This window comes from Scyliorhinus torazame, chromosome 21 (genome assembly GCF_047496885.1).
Source record: "Scyliorhinus torazame isolate Kashiwa2021f chromosome 21, sScyTor2.1, whole genome shotgun sequence".
NCBI lineage: Eukaryota > Metazoa > Chordata > Chondrichthyes > Carcharhiniformes > Scyliorhinidae > Scyliorhinus > Scyliorhinus torazame.
Window position 1 is genome coordinate 88343164 of NC_092727.1, and position 24154 is coordinate 88367317.

At 51.2% G+C, this 24154-nt stretch overlaps 1 protein-coding gene across 2 annotated transcripts in view; it reads left to right on the top strand.

Annotated features, from left to right (window-relative positions):
- Nucleotides 1–24154, top strand: part of LOC140398395 (sodium channel protein type 4 subunit alpha-like) — a 352602-nt gene that overhangs the window by 83518 nt on the left and 244930 nt on the right. The window contains exons 2-4 of one of the 2 annotated variants that reach the window (XM_072487039.1): nt 13971–14285; nt 19345–19463; nt 21294–21383. In XM_072487039.1, coding sequence (XP_072343140.1) covers nt 14025–14285; nt 19345–19463; nt 21294–21383 — 470 coding nt within the window. In that variant the 5' untranslated portion in view covers nt 13971–14024. Of the gene's footprint in view, nt 1–13970; nt 14286–19344; nt 19464–21293; nt 21384–24154 lie in introns of those variants that run through there. The other variant, XM_072487038.1, reaches the window with a different exon arrangement.

Below are 24154 nucleotides of genomic sequence, written 5' to 3' on the forward strand. Positions count from 1 at the left end.
AGATGGGTTACTGAGTTACGGGGATAGGGTGGAGGTATGGGCTTAGGTAGGGTGCTCTTTCCAAGGGCCGGTGCGGACTCGATGGGCCGAATAGCCTCCTTCCTCACTGTAAATTCTATGGCACCCAATTTTTTTTTCCAAGGCGCAATTTAGCATGGCCAATTCATCTACTCTGCACATCTTTTCGTTGTAGGGGTGAGACCCACCCAGACATGGAGAGAATGTGCAAACTCCACACAGACAGCGATCTGAGGTTGGGATCGATCCCGGGTCCTCGGCAGCCCGGACCTTTACTTTCTTGACTAGTCTGCATTGAGGTTCCTTATCAAAAGCCTTGCTAGAGTCCATACAGACCACATCAAATACATCACCCTCTTCAACACTCCTGGTTACCTCCTCAAAAGGTAATTCATAGCAGTCCAGTAGAACAGTGTTTTTCAAACTGTTTTTCCCGGGACCCAATTTTACCAACCGGCCACCTTCAGGACCCACGCCGGCCGACGTTCGCGACCCACTCTGGCCGACCTTCACTACCCATACCGGCTGACCTTCTTGACACACCATTATTGCTTATCTTTAATGCGACAGGTGAGCCTGCTTGGTCCACATGATCTCAGTTGCTTTATCATTCAATGTTACATTTCTGCTAAAGACTTCAGCTGACGATTGAAGTTCTCGCTGCATCCTTTGAAAAAAGTCAAAAGGTTTGTCCGTGAACTCGCCATGCTTAATCTTCAATTGCCTTTAAAGTTTTGAGGGTTTTAAACTCACTTGCCAGTACTTCCCTGCATATAACACACATGGGGTTTGCATCCTGATTTGCATTGGCAAAATTAACACTGCCACACCCAAAAAAAATAATTTTTCCCCTGCTTTGTTCCTGTTTTCAGTTTCTCTTCATGGTTTGATCACCGGAGACCCTGGAGCTCTGGGCACACCTCACACTAGCACTGCTTTGTCCTGCCATGGACTCTTCTGTGAAGCCCTCTCCAGCAGATTTAATTGTGAGATCCTGGCCTGTTTGTGTCTCTGGCTATCTCTTCCTTCATTACAAAATGATCCATCTTCAGTTCTTCACACAGCCCAGTTGCTTGCTTGCTGGCAGCCACAAAATGGACAAATCTCTCCTCAGTGATTTCCCACCGAGAGCTCGTGACGTTAGTGTACGGGGCATTTGACCTGCTCTCTGCCGCCCCTTCTGGCAGGAAGATTCCATCGATTCTTTTTAAAAATCTGGTCCTGGGACAGCATGCTGACATCAGGGGGAGGCAGTCTACCCCTCTGGGCATTGGGCCTGTGCACTGCTAGATCCGGCTTGGGGACATGCATGCGCGAAACAGACGGCATTCTTGAAAGCCGGTCGTGACTATTGGGTCCTTCTTCCCATGATTGGGAACACCACGATCGATCACTCCACAACCGTCCCGACACCCATCCTGAGTTTGAAAATGACTGCAGTAGAATGAACTGCATAGTTAATCTGCATCATTGCATGTTCCATCTGTCAGGAAAATCACAACTTGGAATAACATATGAGAAATTATTTACCTGAAGAACACAAAATGTCCTTGATTTTTAGTTATAACCATTTATATCGACTAAATCAACCAAACTAATGGTAGTTTACTTTAAAAGGTGTGAAAAAGATCTCATGATTTGCTATGTCTCTGAGATGATGACTGATATTTGACTAATAACATATTCAGCTGCAGAATTATCTCAGAATAATGCTTACTATGATAATCAAGAACAGATTATGTAGTCATTGTAAGATTGCCATTTGTGGGATCGTGCTATGCTCAGTCCGGTATTTCCTATATCACACTTTCAAAAGTACGTCATTGGCTTTAAGGTGCTTTGGAATGTTCTGGGGCTGTGAGAAATGATACAGAGACTCAAGTCTTGTTTTTTCTTTTGCTGGACATTGAATGGTTGATTTTCCACTTTCTGCTCCTCGCCCCACACCAGCCCCCTCCCCACGCATCGATCCAGGTGCTACACTTACAGGGTGGGGTTACGTGGATAGAGAGGGCAAGTGGGCCTAGATAGAGTGCTCTTTCGGAGGGTCAATGCAGACTCTATAGGCTGAATGGCCTTCTTCTGCACTGTAGGGATTCTATGATCCCTGGCCTGATGCAGGAGGAGGTCATTCGGCCCATAGAGTCTGCACCGACCCTCCAAAAGAGCACTCTATCTAGGCCCACTTTCCCATCCTAACCACCTGGGAGCTGAGTATTTTCAGGTAGAGCAAAGAACAAATTTAATTTTGGAATTTCAATTAGATGCCATTATTTACCAATTAATCTGTAGTTTTGATTCCACAACACATTAATACCCTGTTGTGAACATCAACCTACATTGTGGGTCTATTGCAATCTGTAGCCGGCATGTGCACTGAAATCTGTTGCCAGCTCAAAATTGACTAAAAATGAAATAAGAGTCCTTCCATTAAAGCAGTTTGTGTTATCAAATCTCACAGATACTAGGAAATGAGTTCCAGGATGTAACATAACCTTGGGGTTCAGTTGGCTGTTCTAAGTTCTTTGAACCCTGTGCTTATAGTTCATCTTATCTGAATCCTTTGCTCAGGTTACAATTTGCTACTTATCCCTTGGTATTAATTATTCTAAATTTAAAACACCATGCTGAATTTATGTGACTGAATGCAACTTAGAAGTATATGATGGACAGAAGGAGAATTACTGCAGACGGTAGCCAAATAAAACAACATTGTACAAAATAAAATTAGTATTGAAACAGAAGAAGAATATTTCATTCAGATAAATACTTGGAGAGACTTTCGGTGGCGGCCATGGAGGAGTAGGTTGCACTTTTGATAGCTCCCGCCTGTGACGGACATGTGGACCTTTTCCCCCCGTTTTTTCCTGGATTTTATGGGATAAATCGGTGAAGAGTGAGACAGTAAGGCGAAATCCCCCTCCAGGGGTATGGAGAATTGGACCAGAAGAGACCGTGTGAGACGACAAAGTCCTATAAGTGAGAAGCAAGCAGAGCTGGTAACGCGGGACAGCATGGCGGAGCAGCAAGGCCGCGGGGAGACGGCACAGTAGTCGTCGGAGCAGCTGGTGAAGTTTTTGGAGGATTGCTTCGCCAAGCTGAAGAAGGACACGCTGGACCCGATTAAGGCTTCGATTGATCAAGTGGTGCAGAATCAAGAAACCCACAGGAGAGCGATCCAGGAGGTGGAGAAAAAGGTGTCCGAGCACGAGGAAACCAAGGTGGAGATGATGAACGACCGCCAGAAAAGAATGCAGGAGAACAGGTCCAGGAGGCAGAATCTTAGAATTGCCGGCCTCCCTGAAGGCAGTAAGGGATCGGATGCGAGGGCTTATGCGACGGACATGCTGGAGAAGTTGAAGGGGGCTGGGGTGTTCCCTTGGCCCCTGGAAGTGGACAGAGCGTACAGAGCCTTCGAGAAGAAGCCCCGAGTGTACGAGCCGCTAAGGGTCATAGTGGTCCGCTTTCACCATTTCCTGGACAAGGGACACGTTTTGCGGTGGGCCAAGAAAGAATGGAGCAGCAAGTGGGAGGACTGTGAGCGGTGCATTTATCAGGACCTGGGAGCGGATTTGGCCAATAGGCGAGCTGGGTTCAATCGGGTAAAATACGACCCTCTTTAAGAAGGGGGTGAAGTTTGGATGCTGTACCCAGCCCGTCTGTGGGTCACACAGGAGGAACAGGACTTCTACTTTGAAATACCAGACAAAGTATGGACTTTTATTAAAGAAAAGAGGCTGGAGGCGAATTAAAAGACACTGAAGCCTTGGAGAAGTACTGTGGCGTTGATTTGTTGTGCTGGATTGTATAAATATAAGTAGTGCTATGTGTAATAAGGGGGTGTTTGGATGGTTAAAGGTTGCTTTGTCTTGCAGGGAACTGGTTAGAGGGGGGATGGGCTTTGGGGTTGGTTCTGCTTTTTGGGTGATTATTTTTTGTAAAGTGACTGCTCCTTCACTGTTTTTTTTCCTGATGTTTGTTTACTGGGGAATGTGATGCTTTTAAAATGTTTATCCATGTGGGGAGAGAAGGGAGAGAACAATGGGGAGACAGACTGCTTGGTGCCAGAGGTAGGCGCTATCAAGTCAGCATGGGTCAGCTGTCTCTCGGAAGTGCAGTGGGGGGTGACCAGGTGTTAAGCTGGAGCTTGACTTGGGGGGTTGGGTTTTTAGTGTTGTTGCTAGGGGGGGAGGGAGGGGGAGCTGCATTGCTGACAGGGGAGGAACTGTTACTAGGGGACAAATGGGAGGTCGGGAACAGCAACTGCCCGAGTGGGGACTCGAGGAGGAGGGCGCAAGCTAGAGGCTGGCCTATAAAGGGTGATGGCTAGTCGGCAGCGGGGGTGGGGTGCTGGTAGCCCCCCAACCAGGCTGATCACACGGAACGTCAGAGGGCTGAATGGGCCAGTCAAGAGGGCTTGTGTGTTTGTGCATTTGAGGGAGCTGAAGGCAGAAGTAGCAATGCTACAAGAGACACATCAAAAGGTTAAAGACCAAATGAAATTGCGAAAGGGGTGGGTTGGCCAAGTATTCCACTCAGGGTTAGACTCAAAGACCAGGGGGGTAGCGATCTTGATCAGCAAACGAGTGGCATTCGAGGCAGGGAGAATCGTGTCAGACAGGGGGGGGTAGGTACATAATGGTGAGTGGGAAGCTGGAGGGGGTGCGGGTGGTACGCGTGAACATACATGCTCCGAATTGGGACGACATGGAATTTATGAGGCGGGTTTTAGGTAAGATCCCAGACTTAGAGCCACATAACCTGATCATGGGAGGGGACTTCAACACAGTCATTAATCTGGAGTTGGACCGGTCAAAATCCAGGACAGGGAGGAGGCCGGCTGCGGCAAAGGAATTGAAGGGTTTTATGGAGCAGATGGGGGGTGTAGACCCATGGAGGTTTGCGCAGCCAAAGGCGAAGGAGTTTTCCTTTTTCTCACATGTCCAGAAGGTATACTCTCGTATCGACGTTTTTATTCTGAGCAGGGCGCTAATACCGGAGGTGGTGGATACTGAGTACTCGGCAATTGCAGTGTCGGATCATGCCCCGCATTGGGTGGATCTACGGGTTAGTGTGCAGAGAGGGCAACACCCGCTGTGGAGACCGGATGTGGGGTTGCTAGCGGCCGAAGCGATCTGTGGGCGGGTTAACAAGTCCATCCAGAACTATCTGGAAACAAATGAAACGGGGTTGTCTCTGCAGCGACGGTTTGGGACGCTCTGAAGGCAGTGGTCAGAGGGGAATTAATCTCGATACGGGCCTACAGAGAAAAGGTGGAACCGGCTGAGAGGGACAGATTAGTGGAGGAGATACTCCAGGTGGACAGGAGATACTCGGAGGCCCCGGATGCGGGGCTACTGAGGGAGCGGCGGAGGTTACAGGCGGAGTTTGGGCTGTTGACCATAGGGAAAGCGGTGGAATAGGTGAGGAAGGCAAGGGGGCGATTTATGAGTACGGGGAAAAGGCAAGCAGAATGTTGGCGCACGAGCTCAGGAAAAGGGAGGCTGCCAGGGAGATAGGTAAAGTAAAGAGTAGAGGCGGGAATACTGTCCTGGACCCAGCGGGGGCGAACGAGGTGTTTGAGGGCTTCTATAGTAAATTATATGATTCGGAACCCCCGGCTGGGGTAGGGATGAGGCAGTTTGTGGATCAGTTGAGGTTCCCGAGGGTAGAGGAGGATCTAGTGGAAGGGTTGGGAGCCCCAATTGAGATTGAGGAAATAATCAAGGGGCTGGAGGGCACGCAGTCGGATAAGGCCCTGGGGCCTGACGGCTACCCGGTGGAATTCGATAAGATGTTTTCAGAGATATTGAGCTCACTGCTGGTGTGGACATTTAATGAAGCAAGAGAGAAGGGAGTCCTCCCCCCAACAATGTCGCAGGCCTTGATTTCATTGCACCTGAAACGGGAGAAGGATCCGGAAAAATGCGGGTCATACAGGCCAATTTCTCTACTGAATGCAGGCGCCAAACTGCTGACTAAGATACTGGCCACAAGGATAGAGGATTGTGTTCCGGGAGTGATAGGGGAAGACCAGACGGGATTTCTAAAGGGCAGGCAACTCAAGGCCAATGTTCAAAGGCTTTTAAAAGTTAGTATGATGCCCTCAGAAGGAGAGGAGGCGGAGGTGGTGGTAGCGATGGATGCAGAGAAGGCTTTTGATCGGGTGGAGTGGAATTACCTGTTGGAGGTGCTAGGAAGGTTTGGGTTTGGTGAGGGCTTTATTGACTGGTTACTCTATCAGGCACCAGTAATTTAAACTACACTGAGGGACGAGGCACGGGTGCCCCCTCTCCGCGTTTCTGTTTGCTCTGACCATAGAGTCATTGGCCATGGCGTTAAGAGCCTCCAGGAACTGGAAAGGGCTGGTTCGGGGGGGGAGGGCAGATGGAGCACCGGGTCTTTCTTTACGCAGATGACCTGCTCTTGTATATTTCGGACCCGTTGGAGGGGATGGGGGAAGTAATGCGAATCTTGGGGGAATTTGGCAATTTTCCGGGGTAGAAATTGAACATGGGGAAAAGCAAGATGTTCGCGATCCAGGCAAGAGAACAGGAGAAGAGACTGGGAGAGCTGACGCTTAGAATGACAGGGAAGAGCTTTTGGTATCTGGGAATCAGGTGGCCCGGGAATGGGAGGCACTGCACAAGTCAAACCTATCCTGGTTGGTAGAACAAATGGAAGGGGACTTTAAGAGATAGGACATGCTCCCGCTGTCACTGGCGGGGAGAGTACAGACCGTGAAAATGACTGCCCTCCCCAGATTTCTGTTTGTCTTTCAGTGCCTCCCCATCTTCATCCCAAGGGCCTTTTTCAAGTGGGTGAATAAGGGTGGAGGTTGGGGGGGGGTCCGTGCCGGGGAGGGGGATGGGGGGTCCGTGCCGGGGTGGAGGTTGGGGGGGGGACCGTGCCGGGGTGGAGGTTGGGGGGGGGGTCCGTGCCGGGGAGGGGGATGGGGGGTCCATGCCGGGGTGGAGGTTGGGGTGGGGTCCGTGCCGGGGTGGAGGTTGGGGGGGGTCCGTGCCGGGGTGGAGGTTGGGGGGGGTCCATGCCGGGGTGGAGGTTGGCGAGGGGTCGTGCCGGGGTGGAGGTTGGGGGGGGGGGCCGTGCCGGGGTGGAGGTTGGGGGGGTCCGTGCCGGAGAAGGGGATGGGGGGTCCGTGCCGGGGTGGAGGTTGGGGGGGGGGGGGTCCGTGCCGGGGAGGGGGATGCGAGGGCAAGTGAGTTGGTCCACCTGGCCAGGTGCCAGCCTCCAACAGTTGGACCCATGCGGTCCATGCCACCTGGCTGGGGGGACAAGGGGATATGGGCAATGATGACATGTCGTCGTTCCCCTCCCCCCCCACCAGGCCGTCATGTTTTCCGATCATCCAGTGATGTTGGCCGCCGTGGCGGCAGCTGCTCATGTCTATGTTGCCCTGGATGAGGAGGAGGAGGAGGAGGAGGAGCGTGCCAGAGAGGCGGCGCAGGCTGCCGCAGAGGGACAGGCGGCAGCCGCCCAGGCTGGAGGGACACCTGACCGACAGGACGAGGAGGGGGAGGATGACGTCGCGGCCCCACGGCAACGGAGGCACCCGAGGGCGCCCCGTGAGTACCGGATCCGGAAGTCATACCAGGACCTCACGGACCGGGAATGCAGGAGGAGACTCCGGATGAGGCGGGAAACCGTGGCACACATCTGCCACCTGCTAGCACACCTGTCACCGCGTGGCACTGGCGGGGGACACCCTCTCCCCGTGTCCGTCAAGGTTACGGTGGCCCTGAACCTTTATGCAACGGGGTCATTCCAGGCACCGAGTGGGGACCTGTCCGGCATATCGCAGACATCGGTGCATCGGTGCATCCGGGCAGTGACAGATGCCCTATATGCCATGGCGCACCGCTACATCCGCTTCCCCGTGGACCGGGCCAGCCAAGATGCCCGGGCCGTGGGCTTCTCTGCCGTGGCCGGGTTCCCCATGGTCCAGGGCGCGATCGATGGGATGCACGTCGCCGTGCGGCCACCTGCAGATAACAGGGCCGTGTTCACCAATAGGAAGGGGACCTATTTGATGAACATACAGGTGGTCTGCGACCACCGCATGATGATCCTGCACGTCTGCGCCCGTTACCCAGGCAGTGTACACGACTCATACGTGTTGTCGCGGTCATCCATCCCCGGCATGTACGAGGGACGCCATCCCCGGCTGAGGGGCTGGTTGCTGGGCGACAGGGGCTACCCATTGCGATCGTGGCTGATGACGCCTATACGGAGGCCACGCAATGAGGCGGAGAACCGCAGCAATGATGCCCATGTAGCGACAAGGGGAGTGATAGAGAGGTGCTTTGGCGTGCTGAAGATGCGTTTCAGGTGCCTGGACCTCTCTGGGGGCGCCCTCCAGTATCGGTCAGATAGGGTCGTCCGCATCATTGTGGTGTGCTGCGTCCTGCACAACATAGCCCACCAGAGGGGCGATGTGCCGCAGGCAGAGGAGGGCGGAGTGGAGGAGCAGCAGGAAGAGGCGCAGTCCTCCCCAGATGAGGGGGATGGGGGTAATGGTCAGGGCAGACGGGGTAGACACAGGCGGGTGGCTGTACACCGTTACCGGCTGGCCCAGCGGGCACGGGACAGACTGATAGCCTCCCGCTTCACTGACTAGATGGGCGTGGGAATCGGGTAGTATGGCCACCATGGCAACAGCCGACCACCCCCACCCCCCACCCATCCATCCACCCAGCACCCTCAACCCCTCCCACCCCACCCGCATGCACACCACACCCCTCATTGCCGATCCACCTGCGGCACAACGGGCCGGGCTCACACAGTTGCGGGTGGACGCGTGTCTATTGCAGGCCTTGGAGGATGATGACAACCCGCCCTGCGGTGAGCTCCTGGCTCTACATCGTTGGACTATGTCTGACCCATGGCCACAGTACCATCATCCACCCGGACCATCCCTGCATGCGGCTGTGACACTGCAGCGCACGGTCCCGTCCTCTGCCCGGGGGATGTTGATGGCGGCCCAGGGGGAAGGGGGCAGACTCACCTGGGGCTGAGGTAAGACCACCCCTCACACACACACTTGCGCTCAACGTACATGACACCCCCGCATGCTTTGGACAGAGCACAAAGGCAGCTTCTGTAGGTGTAACATTGACTTTAATAACCAAAGGAGTTCATGCACGTGCCCTAGCCCCTAAAACTCATCTGTGCCCTGCACCCGTGCCAACTTACTCAGTGTCTAATTGTTTGGCCTTACGGGCCCTTTGACTACGTCTACGTGGTTCCCCAGACGGTACAGCAGAACTGGAGGTGGACTCCTGTGATTCCTGCCCTCTGACACTGGATCCCTTTGGCGGCCGTTTCCTGGGCGTCCTGGCCTAGATGGGCCAGGCTGCGGCCCGGGCGACTGGGATGGCGAGCTGCCAGCCTGTCCTGCCCGTTGCCCACCCGATGCACCTGGGACGGAAGGGGGGGAGTCCGAGGTGTCGCGGTGTACCGGGACCTCCCCTACAGGGGGAGCCGGGACGGACCACACCACCTCCTCCTCCCTCGGGGTGCCCGATGGCCCCCAGGCCTTTACATGGGTGGGGGATGCGAACGGACTGGCCATCCGACGCCCCCCCCGACATCTGGCGCTGCCAGTCCTGGAGGCCCGTGCTGGTATCGACAGGGGTCTGCAGGTTTGCAGCCATGGAGCCCAGGGGGTTGGCAAACCCTGTCTGTGACAATGCGACGCTGGCTCGCACATGGCCACTGGCGCCGATGCCCTCAGCGATGGCCTGCAGAGACTGGGCCATGGCCTGCTGAGACTGGGCCATGGCCTGCAGAGACTGGGCTATGGCGTTGAGCGCCTCTGCCATCTGGCGCTGGCACTGCCTCATGGCCTCCTGTGAGAGGGCAGCCATTTCCTGGGCCACAGACGCCGCCTGCACGGAAAGCCCCAGGCCTCGCAAACCGTTCCCCATGTCTGACACCGTCACACCCATTGCCTCCACCGTGGACGCCACCCATGCGGTGTCAGCTTGGGTGGCACGCATGACCGGCACCACTCCCAGCTCCTGGACGCGGGTGGACTCCTCCACCTGCGACTGCAGCCGCCGCAAGCCGCCCGTCACCCTCTTCGCTCGTCTCCGGGTCGGTGGTTGCATCGGATCTATGTGTGGGTGTGGTAACTCCAGGAACCCGGGATCCATCTGGGCGGCAGATGTTCGCTTGGGCTGGGCTGCCCTCCGACCGCCCGGCCCCTCTGCTGCTCCTACCTCCACCTGCTGTACCGGGACGGCTGTGTTGTGCGCACCAGTGAGTGTACCAGATGCCTCATCACTAAAGTGCCCAACCGAGGTGATTGTTTCTGCGATGGTGGAGGGTGTTGGTGACAGCAGTGGCGTTGTGTCGTGCTCTTCATCCCACTCTGAGTCCATGGCACTTTGGGGTGGGGGGTTCGTCTCCACCCATCCACTCTGAGTCACTGTCCGGTGTTTTGTCTTCCTGGGTAGTGCTGTCCCGGGTAGGGGTGTCCTGGGCAGTGCTGTCCCGGGTAGTGGTGTCCCGGGTAGTGGTGTCCCAAGTAGTGGTGTCCCGGGTAGTGGTGTCCTGGGTAGTGGTGTCCTGGGTAGTGGTGTCCTGGGTAGTGGTGTCCTGGCTCGGATGTGACGGGGGCCTGTGGCTGCCCCCCTCGTCGCTGGGTGGTCGCTCCCGCACGTGACGGGGGTGTCGTCTCCCTGTTGCTCCAGGTCTCTCCGTCTCCCGTGGCCTCCGAGGGGCATCCTGCAGGCGTCGCATGCTGGAGGGTGTGGGTCTCTCCGTCTCCCGTAGTGTGCGAGGGGCATCCTGCGGGCGTCGCATGCTGGAGGGTGCGGGTCTCTCCGTCTCTCGTGGTGTGCGAGGGGCATCCTGCGGGCGTCGCATGCTGGAGGGTGCGGGTCTCTCCGTCTCCCGTGGTGTGCGAGGGGCATCCTGCGGACGTCGCATGCTGGAGGGTGCGGGTCTCTCCGTCTCCCGTGGCCTCCGAGGGGCATCCTGCAGGCGTCGCATGCTGGAGGGTGTGGGTCTCTCCGTCTCCCGTAGTGTGCGAGGGGCATCCTGCGGGCGTCGCATGCTGGAGGGTGCGGGTCTCTCCGTCTCTCGTGGTGTGCGAGGGGCATCCTGCGGGCGTCGCATGCTGGAGGGTGCGGGTCTCTCCGTCTCCCGTGGTGTGCGAGGGGCATCCTGCGGACGTCGCATGCTGGAGGGTGCGGGTCTCTCCGTCTCCCGTGGTGTGCGAGGGGCATCCTGCGGGCGTCGCATGCTGGAGGGTTCGGGTCTCTCTGTGTCCCGTGGCCTCCGAGGGGCATCCTGCGGGCGGTCTGCACCTGCGGGGATGGGTGCCTGGACATTTGGTCCTGCGATACACAATGAAGCATGCATGGTTAGACATCAGGCAGTGATCAGGTGATATGGGGGAGGGGGATATAGGGGAGGGGGGATATGGGGACGGGCTGTCGGTGGCTCACTTGCTACTACGCCCCGGACCTCTGCATCAGCAACCTCCCGAAACCTCCCGGTCGTCAGGTCCGCCAGCCAGTTCCAGGGCCCTTTCCTCGTGTTCGGTCAGTGGCCTCTCATCAGCGGGGCCTCCTCCAGTCCTCACATGCTCCCTATTGTTGTGTGCGCACTTATCCTGTGGGGGGGGGGTGGCAGGGGTAAAAGGCAACACTGTTAGGCAGGTATATGAATGCACGCCATCGGTTGCACGTGCGTTGCAGAGGTTAAGGTTAGGGCTGGATTCACTTGGGGATATGGGGGATATGGGGGAGGGGGGATATGGGGGAGGGGGGATTTGGGGGAGGGGGGATATGGCGGAGGGGGGAATATGGGGGAGGGGGGATTATGGGGGAGGGGGGATTATGGGGGATATGGGGGAGGGGGGATATGGGGGAGGGGGATATGGGGAGGGGGGATATGGGGGGGATATGGGGGAGGGGGGATATGGGGAGGGGGGATATGGGGGATATGGGGAGGGGGGGATATGGGGGAGGGTGGATATGGGGGGTATGGGGAGGGGGGATATGGGGGAGGGGGGATATGGGGAGGGGGATATGGGGAGGGGGGATATGGGGGAGGGGGATTATGGGGATATGGGGGAGGGGGATATGGGGAGGGGGGATATGGGGAGGGGGATTATATGGGGGAGGGGGATATGGGGAGGTGGATATGGGGGAGGGGGATATGGGGGAGGGGGATATGGGGAGGGGGGATAGGGGGGATATTGGGGAGGGGGGATAGGGGGGATATGGGGGAGGGGTGATATGGGGAGGGGGGGATATGGGGAGGGGGGATATGGGGGAGGGGGATATGGGGGAGGGGGGATTATGGGGATATGGGGGAGGGGGATATGGGGGAGGGGGGATATGGGGGAGGGGGGATTATGGGGGAGGGGGATATGGGGAGGGGGGATATGGGGAGGGGGATATGGGGGAGGGGGATATGGGGGAGGGGGGATTATGGGGATATGGGGGAGGGGGATATGGGGAGGGGGATATGGGAGGGGGATATGGGGGAAGGGGGGATATGGGGATATGGGGGAGGGGGGATATGGGGGAGGGGGGATATGGGGAGGGGGGATATGGGGGAGGGGGGATATGGGGAGGGGGGATATGGGGGAGGGGGGGATATGGGGGAGGGGGGATATGTGGGAGGGGGATATGGGGAGGGGGGGATATGGGGAGGGGGGGGATATGGGGGAGGCTCACCCTGCCTGCTCTGACGAGGTCGTTCACCTTCTTGTGGCAGTGGGTGCCTGTCCGTGGTGTCAGGGCCGCAGCGGTGACGGCCTCTGCCACTTCCCTCCACAGACGCCGGCTGTGGCGTGGGGCAACTCTGCGGCCGTGCCCTGGGTACAGGGCGTCCCTCCTCTGCTCCACCGCGTCCAGGAGCGCCTCCACATCCCGTGACTCGAACCTCGGGGCTGAGCGGCGGCAGCCATCCAGTCGGGTGTTGCGGTCGGGTGTTCCGGTCGGGTGGGGGGGAGCAGCGCGGCCTTATGAGCCGTCACGCCGTGCAGCGCGTATGACGCTGCACGGCGTGAACCACTGCGCAAGCGCGGACCCTGTTACGTCGCTGCTAGCCCATTTCGGGCCGGAGACTTTCGACCCATTTTTCCGACGTGACGCAAGTCGGATTTGCGCCGTTTTTTGCGCCGATCGGCGGACTTTCCACCCATAACGGAGAATTTTGCCCCTTGTTCTAGAATGCCCCACAAGAGAAAGCATCCGCTTAACATCTACTCTGCACATGCCTTTTATCATCTTGAATACCTCAATTTGATCTCCCCTCATTCTTCTAAACGTCACAGAGTAAAGGCCTAAACTGTGCAATCCCCCTTCATACGACAAACCTATCTCTGGAATCAATCTGGTAAACCTCCTCTGAACCGCCTCCAATGTCATTACATCTTTCACAGTAACTTCATTGCAGTGTTAATGTAAGCTGACTTGTGACAATAAAAGATTTATTTATTTATCTTTCCTCAAATGAGGGGACCAAAACTGCTTTTTATTGTGTGCCAATTATTTCCTAGAAGAACGAGACAGCAAATTTCTATGCCTGAATATCTCATGTATTTTGAACTCATCTATTTAATAAAACAGATGAATAATAATGAATATGTAGTTTGTCTTAAAAAACACACATTTTTGTATATTAATATTTTGTATTAGTTTTTGCAGTTTAATCCATTTGAGTTTGATTTCTTTGGTGCTCTTATGGATCTTATACCATAAACAAATGACTAGTATTCTTTGTACAGTTGAGCTTGATGATGGATTAATAACTTTGAAGGAACTGTTCCATTTTTATTGAGTTGGTCATTAGAATTGTTACAGTTATCATATATTATTATTGATTAATGGAAATTTTCTACGTGTAAAATTCATGTTACCAAAATTTCTGATTTTCTTTTCACTTATTGTGTTGTTTGTTATGAAACACAGCTGTTTTGCTGAGGAGATTGATAGACACAAATCGAAGGGCTACAGAATGAGAAGATGGCGTGTTTCCTCAGACATCCGGGGCCTGACAGTTTACGTCGATTCACCAGAGAATCTTTGGCTGATATTGAGACAAGATTTGCCAAGGAAAAAGCTGAAAAGGCATCAAAACTTCCAACAGAAGATGAAGATGAAAAACTCAAACCCAAAAGTGACCTTGAGGTTGGCAAACCCCTGCCATTTATTTACGGAGATCTCCCTTCAGAATTAATCGCCGAGCCTCTGGAGGAATTAGACCGCTTCTACAGTGCAAAGAGAGTAAGTTCCAGAAAGATTCATTTTTCCTACAGTAACCTCAACTTTTAAAAGTAAACAGGATATGGAGATTGTCTATTACAAATGAGCAATCAGTTATAATTTATATCCCATGGTGTGTATATACCTGGCATTTCAGGAGTTAATAGATAAAAAGAGGCAGTATTTTCTACTTTTAGAAGTAAGATGTGAAAATCTTGCTCTTTTTGTTGTTTTAACAGAATTGAATGACATAAAAACACACCAAAAGTAGTGGGGAACCAAAGAGCTAATGTAAGTGAGGAACATAAAGTGATTAATATCAGTAAAGAAAATGTACTAGAGAAACTAAGGAACTAAAAGCCAATAAATCCCTTGGATTTATGGGCCTATGTCTTAGGGTTCTAAAAGAGCTGGCTGCAGAGATAGTGGGCACATTGGTTATGGTGTTCTAAAATTCCCTAGGATCTAAAGTGGTCCCAGTGAATTGAAAGGTAACAAATGTAATGTCACTGTTCAAGGAAAGAGAACAGTAAACTAAGGCTGGTTAGCTAATATCAGGAGGTCCTGGAATCTATTATTAAAGAGGTAATGGGGCACTTGGAAAAATCATGTAATTAGGCAGAGGCAACAAGGTGTTCTGAAAGGGAAATATCTGACAGACTTATTGAAGATCTTTGGGGAAGTAACTAGCAGGGTAGATAAAGGGGAACTAGTGGACTGAGTATATCTGGATTCCAAAAAGCATTCAATAAAGTGCCACACAAAATATTATTTCACAAGATATAGACTCATGGACGTAAGGGTAATATGGATGAATATGGATTGGTTAATAGACAGAAAGCAGAGAAGAATTGTGGATGCTCAAGACAGCGAGCATTTTCAAGACTGTGAGATGTATGAATCTTTGGACCTGGGGCAATTGGGTGGGAGAGTTCAAAGATCATCCAGGGTCTTATTGAATGTATGGGCCATACCTGCTCCTATTTCTTATGTTCTTATGTGAATAAAAATGCTAGTGGGTTCTGCCTTCTGTCAGGTTCGATACAATCTTGTTACCACACACTGAAGTATATGCGAGGCAGCAGAAACTTTGTATATAAAGTAATTATGAATGCTTCCATCTCACTTTAGATGTAAGATGGAGTTTTTGCTTGAGGTGCACTTGGCAATCTGGGTGCAAATTGTGCTCAAAATTGTCCTGGTTTTCTGAAGTGAAGTTATGGTTTACGTTTTCAGCAAAATTCCTTTGCGTAATCGCAAATGTAAAACCTTTCATGAAATAGTCGTTAAATGTAATTGCTTATTTAGTTTTCATTTCATTTAAAACATGCCATATGCATTTGAGAGTGTGTAAGTACAGCTGAAAATAGGTTTGTCACAAAATATAAGCATTTTTAATCAATGTTTAGTTCACTACTAGTGTATAACCTGGTTTTAAACAATTAAAGCAAACAGTACAGATGCAGTCACTAGTTTAGTTGGTCTACTCCAGTCAGTTTCTTAGTCAATAAGATGTTTTTTAATATTTGAAAGCTTTCAACATGTGCCTAATGGTGCAGTTGCACCAAAAAAAATGTTTAAATTTAAAATCTTCTTTGAAAACCTTCCTTAGGGGGTGGCACGGTGGCACAGTGGTTAGCACAGCTGCCTCACAGCGCCAGGGACCCGGGTTCAATTCCAGCCTTGGGTGACTGTGTGGAGTTTGTATGTTCTCTCCATCTCTGCGTGGGTTTCCTCTGGGTGCTCCAATTTCCTTCCACAGTCCAGAGACGGCAGGTTAGGCGGAATGGCCATGATAAATTGCCCCTTGGTCCAAAAAAGGTTAGGTAGGGTTACTGGGATAGGGGGATAGGGTGGGGCGTGTGAGTAGGTAGGGTGCTCTTTCAGAGGGTTGGTCAAATGGCCTCCTTCTGCACTGTCAGATTCTATGATTCTATGAAACGCAGCAAACAGAAGCAATGAGCAGAAACTGACCGTGATGATCAATACGATCTTGGAGGTGGCGCTGCTTTGTGCTACTTCTAGCGGGGTGTTTTTTTTTAAACCTGGCAAAAGTTCGCAAAAATTCCTTGACACTGGATATAATTTGCTTTTAAAGTTCCTCAATCTTTTGTGCTGTTTTGGCTGCTTTCAGGCAAATTGTGGGTACAACCAAACAGAGACATTACTGCTCTCCTGAGCCTATAATTTCTGGTTGCGGATTTTAGGTCACTGCTGAAACATGTCGAAAGTCGGCCCTGCAGCATTCATTTTCCCATTTTCCCCGTTTCTAAATAGCAGACTAAGCGTTAAAACAGAGCATTACAGTGGACTGAACCTCCACCACACTTTTTCTTTCTCCACATAGCTCACCTCCCTTGACAGAAATGAGGTCCAAAGTCCAATAGCAGGGGCACCTCAGGCCGTAACATTCAGGCACAGCCTGTGCTGCTAAGTTATGCACTTTTCATCTATTGATTGGCACATCCATCAGCAACAGATGATTTGCTTCTTTGTTGAGATGATGTGGCCAAGGGATCCCCTGATTCTCTTCTCCTTGTAGAGTTAATGCCAGTGAATTGTTTTTAAATGTAGAATCATCATATCATTATAGAATGCCTGCAAGTGCAGAAGGTGGACATTTGGCCCGTCAGATTTGTACCAACCCTCCGAAAGGACACCATGGGTTGGCTTCTTCCAAAATGAGACTATGTCCCCACGACGGGGTAAAAACGAATTCCTAGAAAAAAGTTGAACTAATTCATAGCCCTGCAGGGGGCTAGCAGGGACTAGGAGTGAATCTCGCAGCTACAGCTGCAGATACTGGCCCCTGCACTTCCGGTTCGGAGTCTGCGCATGCGCACGGCGGCAGCCTCCAGCGGCCGCGCCGTGATCCATGGTGGACTCAGACCGCCGAGCCACACCGAAAAAAGAGACCCCCCACCGATCGGCTCCGCACCTGAGACTCAACCCCCGCACAGTTACTCCCTGGCCTTCAAAGCACCCCGGTCTCCGATTCGCCCGCCTCCAACCAGGTCAGCGGCCGCCACGCCAGCATCCCGACCGGCAATATGTGGTTAGTTCCACACCATCGGGAACTCAGCCAGTCGGGAGCGGAGGATTACTGGGCGGGCACCTGGCAATGCCCCCCCCCCCCCCCCCCCCCCCCCCCCCCCCGCGAGGTGTAATCCGCGGTCATGCCGATTTTCGGGGCCCGGAGAATCACTGGACTGCCGCAGGGCCCAATTATGGCTTGGAAGTGGAATATACAACCGCGTGCCGGCAGCGATTACAGCGCAAGGCTATGGAAAATCCAGCCCATACCTAGGTCCAATCCCTCACCCTATCCCTGTAACCCCATTGAACCTATGGGCACTAATGGGCAATTTAGCATGGCCAATCCACCTAACCTGCATATCTTTGGACTGTAGGAGGAAACCAGAGCACACGAGGAGACCCACGCTGAGACGGGGAGAATGTTCAAACTCCACACAGACAGTCATCCAAGGTGGGAATTGAACCCGAGTCCCTGGCGCTGTGAGGCAGCAGTGCTGACCACCAGTCACCGCTGCTTGCCACCACACTTGACTCAGGGAAGAATTCCTCCCACTTTATCTGCAGCAATAGGGATTAAAATCCACATGGGCCTGAAGAGTCCAATCAAATGCAGCCGTGTCATTGGCAGTGATTATTAATGTTGCCATTAACACTTTGTTAACTGTCAAACTTTAACAATGGACGGTTGGGGGTGACTTTCAATCTGATTGGCGTCTTGCTTGTATTAAATTTAAGCTGCTATGCTTTGTGCCCTTGTACTCTAATTAGTTCTGAAATGGCGCTGTGCGAATATTAGAAGGCCAACACATTGCTGAGTTCATAATCAAATTTCTTTATAGAAGTGCTAAGACATTTATTTTAGACAGGTTAACAGTTGTATTAAAAGAGCAGACAGAGCTGATTCACACAATGAGCTGAGCATTTGTACGCCAATAGTCACAGTTCTAGTTTTAAAGCCCTGACATTTTCATTGACCTAAAGGTGAAATTGGGGAAATGGACAACTCATGATATGACGCTGTATTTCCGAAGCAACTGGTGGCGGAGAGGGCGAGGCGTGGGGGTGGGGAAAGTAGAGACATTTTTTAACAGATTCTCAGTTGAACTACAAGTAACAACCAAACAAAAATCTGGCAGAGGACTTGATAGAGTGGTGGATTCTCTGCCGGCTGCCTGCGAGATGTTTATAAACAGTATGGTTAGCTTCACAGCAGGGTACTGGAGATGCATTCAAGCGTCAAGGAAATGATAATAAACAATCCAGACACCTGGCTACCTGGAAGATATTACCCTGTCAATTACAGCCTGCTAAAAGCTATTTCTCTTTGAAAGTGGATAGACACCTCACAGATCAACGGATCTGAGGCAGTTTAAGCCTTGTGATTTGTTTTTGCTTTCTGTGAAGCAATAGCTTTTGTCTGAGGCAGTAGGTGTAAGGGATTGGAAAGTGAAAAAGGAGTGATTTTCTACTGTTTCTGACTGGACTGCTCTTTAACATCCAGGCAGGGGTGACTGATGTCCCACTTTTACCAGGTGTTGAGAGCCTGAATCAGAAGCCATTATTGGGGCTGCAGTCATTTTCCTTCAGGCATTAAACAAATCTTTTGATCTTACCCTATCACCCACCTTCCCTCCTGGAATTTGCTATCCCTCAAAAAGACTCTTACCCATCATACTTCCCCATGCTACCTATTTCTGTGGTCCCAAAGGAGCGAGTTGCAGTGGAAATGGGCCCCTGCATTTCGTATCTGCAACTATTCCATAAAATTTAAATTGTCAAACCTGAAAATGGCTCGGACCTATCATCTGGAACCTCGGGTGGCCACCAGACAACACATCGCCAGTGTAGTGACCCCTGAACCAAATGTCTCCCTCAATGCTTCTTTCTCCAACCAGGTATTTTTAACCCAGCAGAGGTAATACTTAAACACAGTCAACTTACAGCTCTTCAGCAGAAAGGTAGATGGCATGTTGACTCGAAACGGCTTTACAAGTCTCTCAAGCTCCATTGTCACATTAATATATGTTTTTATCTTCTATTTCAGACATTCATAGTCATAAACAAGGGAAATGCCATCTTTAGGTTCTCTACAACGCCTGCAATGTACATGCTGAGTCCCTTTCACCCCCTCCGGAGAGCAGCCATCAAAGTCCTAATTCACTCATATCCTTCTTGTTCAATTTTGCTAAGATGAGTAAAAAATGGCAGTTATTGAAATCCTGTAAATATCACCGGCATCATGGGAGGGATTCTCTGGGAATCGGCGGGGCGGGCAGAAACAGCGCAGTGGAGTGGTGGGAACCACTCTGGCGTCGGGCCACCCCAAAGGTGCGGAATCCTCCGCACCTTCAGGGGCTAGGACGCCGCCGGAGTGGTTTGCGCCCCGCCGGCCGTCGTGGAAGGCCTTTGGTGCCGCGCCAGCCGGGGCCGAAGGGTCTCTGCCGGCCGGCGTGGGTTCGCGCATGCGCGAGAGCGTCAGCGTCTGCTGATGTCATGCCCGTGCATGCGCAGGGTGGGGTTCACCTTCACGCCAGCCATTGCGGAGGCATACACAGCCGGCGCGTAGGAATAGAGTGCCCCACGGCACAGGCCCGCCCGCGGATCGGTGGGCCCAGAACACGGGCCAGGCCACTGTGGGGGCACCTCCCGGGGCCAGATCCCCCCGCGATCCCCCAAGAACCCCGGAGCCTGCCCGCGCCGCCAGGTCTCGCCGGTAAGGGACCAACTCCAATTTACGCCGGCGCGACCGGCAGAGAACGGGCGGGACTTCGGCCCATCACGGGCCGGAGAATCCGGACAGCCCCGGGGCCCATTGAGTCGCGCTGGACCCCGCCATTCTCTGAGGCGGGCAGCGCGACTCACGCCACGCCGGTTTTTGGGGGGCGGGAGAATTGGGAGGACGGCGAGGGCAGGATTCACGCCGACCCCTGCCGATTCTCCCACCCGGCGGGGGGGTCGGAGAATCCAGCCCCATATCTTTTTAGGTGATTTTAATAGGATAGTCGGGGCTGAAGTTAGGAAATAATTTATCATTGAATAGTTTGAATGAGAGTTTGGAGAGATTTGTATAATATAATAATCGGCCCACACATCAAACAAAGGAAGTAGGTGACTGCAGCCCTAGAATAGCTCGGGACAAAAGGAAAGATATCTGAACGTAGATGGTATGTTAGCATTCGCGCCACACAAGTGCCAGGCAATGACCATTTCCAATAAGTAAGGATCTAACCGCCTTTTGACATTCTATGGCATTACCATCGCTGAATCCCCAGTATTAACATCATGGGGGTTACCATTGACCAGAAACTGAACTGGACGAGCCATATAAACACTGTGGTTACCAGAGCAGGTCAAAGGTGAAAAATCCTGTGATGAGTAACTCACCTCCTGACTCCTCAAAGCCTGTCTGCCATAAACAAGGTACAAGTCAAGCGTGTGATGGAATACCCTCAGCTTGCTGGGATGAATGTAGATCCAACAACACTCAGAAACTGAACACCATCCAGGAATTCCTCCACCACCGGCAAACGATGGCAGCCTGTGCCCCATCGACAAGATGCACTGCAGGAACTCACCAAAGTTCCTTAGGTAGCACCTTCCAAACCCACAACCCCCACTACCATCTAGAAGGACAAGAGCAGCAGATACCTGGGAACACCACCACCTGGGCATTCCCCACCAAGTTATTTACTATCTTGACTGGTGAATATATTGCTGTTCCTTCACTGTCGCTGAGTCAAAGTCCTGGAACTCCCTCCCGAACAGCACTGTAGGTGCATCTATACCTCAGGGATTGCAGTGGTTCAAGAAGGCAATTCACCACCACCTTCTGGTGGGCAACTAGAGTTGGGCATTAAATGCTGGCCTGGCCAGTGTCACCTACATCCCGTAAATGAATAAAAAATAAACAGATACAATTCAGAGTGCAGCAAAGCTTTGAGTTATAGAAATTGTTGTATAATGTAGGATCTTTTCCTTAACGCTGTTTTGTAAATTATTTAGCCTGTTCATCATGTTTACCATTTTAGCAAACTGCGTGTTCATGACAATGAGTGACCCAGCACCCTGGACTAAAAACGTAGAGTAAGTTTGTGAATTAATTTCCTCATAAATCTCTATAGCAATTACTTGTCGCGCTGTTGGTGAAAATAGTTTGATCATTGTCGACTTAAGTGCAGTTGAATCACACTGCACTGATGCCCTGTTAGGGCACAAGAGAAAGTTTGCCATAGTTATTTACTGTTATAGTCCACTACTTGTCCTAAATGTGAGCATCTGCGATGGTGTTTCACTTCAATATTGTACCTTTACCGCATGGATTGCAGTCATTCTCGAAGGTGGAACACGACCAATGTCTCAAGGACAACCAGGGATTGGAAATAAACGCTGGCCTTGTCACCAATGTTGATATCCCATGGATAAATAATTTTAATAAAGAGCTCCACCCATCTTAAAGATAGATCTGCGAATTGAATAGTCACCAGTAAAATACACTGCTCATGGCACATTGATCCTTTAGGTCTCTGTCTACCTATCAGCAGAGCTATATTCCTTATTTTTTCATTTTATGACAGGAATCAATTTTGAAATCATATACTCGTGATTTGAACATGCGGCTTCCTCGCACCATCCCCTTCCAATTTCCTCACCTTTTTGAAATATGTTGCTGAGGTTTGGCTCTCTTTCCATGGTCAACCCTCCAGTACCTCACTCAAGTGCCAGTCTTTTTGTGTGAGCCTGGATAAAGAGGGACACCACAGCTGAGTCAGATTTTGTTCCTACTTCTCAGTCACATTCACTGGATAAGAAACAGATGCAGAAATTCGGTTTGGTTTCTTTTCCCTAACTAGTCCATGGGTTCCTTGGCAACCGATCATATCCCTACAGCCGACTCAATTGAGATGAACTTCTCAATGATACCGACCTGACACACATTCATCTAATGCATTTAACGTAGTAAAGATCACAAGGGAGGAAAATAAGGGCAGGGGAAAACAAGCATTGGGCAGGAGTAGGGATTAAAATGTAGTAATTGAAAGCAAAGTTGATGAGATAGGTTTTTGAAACGGAAAGTGGGGAGAGAAAGTGCAGAATAGAGGAGTTCAGGGTGTTTCATAGAGTAGGTTGGAAATAGTCAAAGACTCTGCTGTCAATGCTGAAATGGAAGGAGGAGGTATTGCAAAGCCAGTCAGATTCAGAAGAGAAGCTTTCACCAGTTGAGGAAGTTACAAAGTTTTCTTGGACGATATTTTAGAGATAAATACAAACGAGAGTTAAGATTTTGAAGTCAGTGCTTTAAGGAGCATAGCAAGTTCAATGTGAACAGCCAAGTAGTTGTTAGTGCAGAAAAGAATGTAGATGATTTTGGACAATTTGGAACTATCTAAAATAAAGCTTGCGAGGTGCGCATTGTCGATGTCAAGCCTAGATTTAATTAAGCTGTGATAACGACATCAGCAGCATTGAGGTGAGAATAGGGCAAGAAGTGCAAATATGCAGTCAGGTGATGCATAGGATATGAAATTGTAAACTTCCCTTAGGGTCAAAACATTGTGGTGGCACTTAAATTCAGCCTGAACAGGCAAGCAGAAAGGAGGGTGGGATTGGGACAGCAGAATGCAGAGTTTATGGTGCAAACCAAACGGCATTGTCAATATTTAATTAAGGAAAATTCTGGCTCATCCATGACTTGATGTTGGACGAGTAATCAACTAGTGATGGTGTTTGAGTCAATGGTGGGGGTGGACGGTTGAACTGCAATATACATGTTGGAGTTGACTCAATGCTATGGATAACATTGCCAATGAGCAATGTGTAGATAAGGAAAAGAAGGCAGGAATTTGGACATGGGGAACAGGTCCATGAGGAGAAGCCATTGCAAGTGATTAGATAGGTAGATTAGCGAGGTCAGTGCTACGAAGGTGCAGAGAAGGGAGACAATGGGGAGGTCAATGTAGTTAACTCAGTATGGACTAGGTTTCAAATCTGTGCTTGTTGCATTTAAACAAAAGCAGGATGACAAGTTATCTTTTTTGTAACCTTGTATGCCATTCTGCAGACTCAGTAAATTTAATCAACACAGCCTGGCTAAACTTGACACAGAAAAAGTCCAAACTTAATTTGAATTTTTGAAATTTGCTTATTATTGCTGTCACATAAATAGTAAACACATTGGAACCTGGAGCCTCATTGAGAATAAACCTCCTCTTTATTGTAGACAACATAAAATTATTACATCTTTATATCCCTCTCAGGTGTCACTTTATACACAATTTATAAAGCTGTTTAAATCAAGAAACGACTGTACTACAGCAACCCAGGATTAAAGTACCCCTTTTCACCCAATCCAGGATAAATGATTTGGGGTCGGATGATCATCTTCGAGGAGGGAATCGCGAGTCAGTCTATTTCCACAATTCAGCTGGCAATGTTGGCAGTGCTGCGTGAAGGCCCACCCTCATCCCGCACCGCTAAAACTTGCTGGTGATGGGAATGGGGGCAGGAATCCTGGAATTAATCCCACCTGCCATTTTTTTTGCTGGACCAGCTTTGTTTCGACACTGTCGGAGGTTTGAAAATCCAGCCCAGTTAGTTTGCGATTGACTCCCTCAATTGATTGCGTAGGAATATAAACCTTCTTAGCCAAACATTCTTTTTACTGGACAGCACCACCCTTTGAAAATCCTCCTGCTGTTTTTATTTGCAGTAACTAGGTTTCTGGTTCTGCTCGTGATAGCTGCATTGTGTATCCAAATTCCCAATATGCATTCCTGAAAAGTAAAGCTCTGCACCTGGATATAACGTATGGCAATGGGATGAGACTAATAGGGGAGAGATCGGGATGTAAGCCTCTC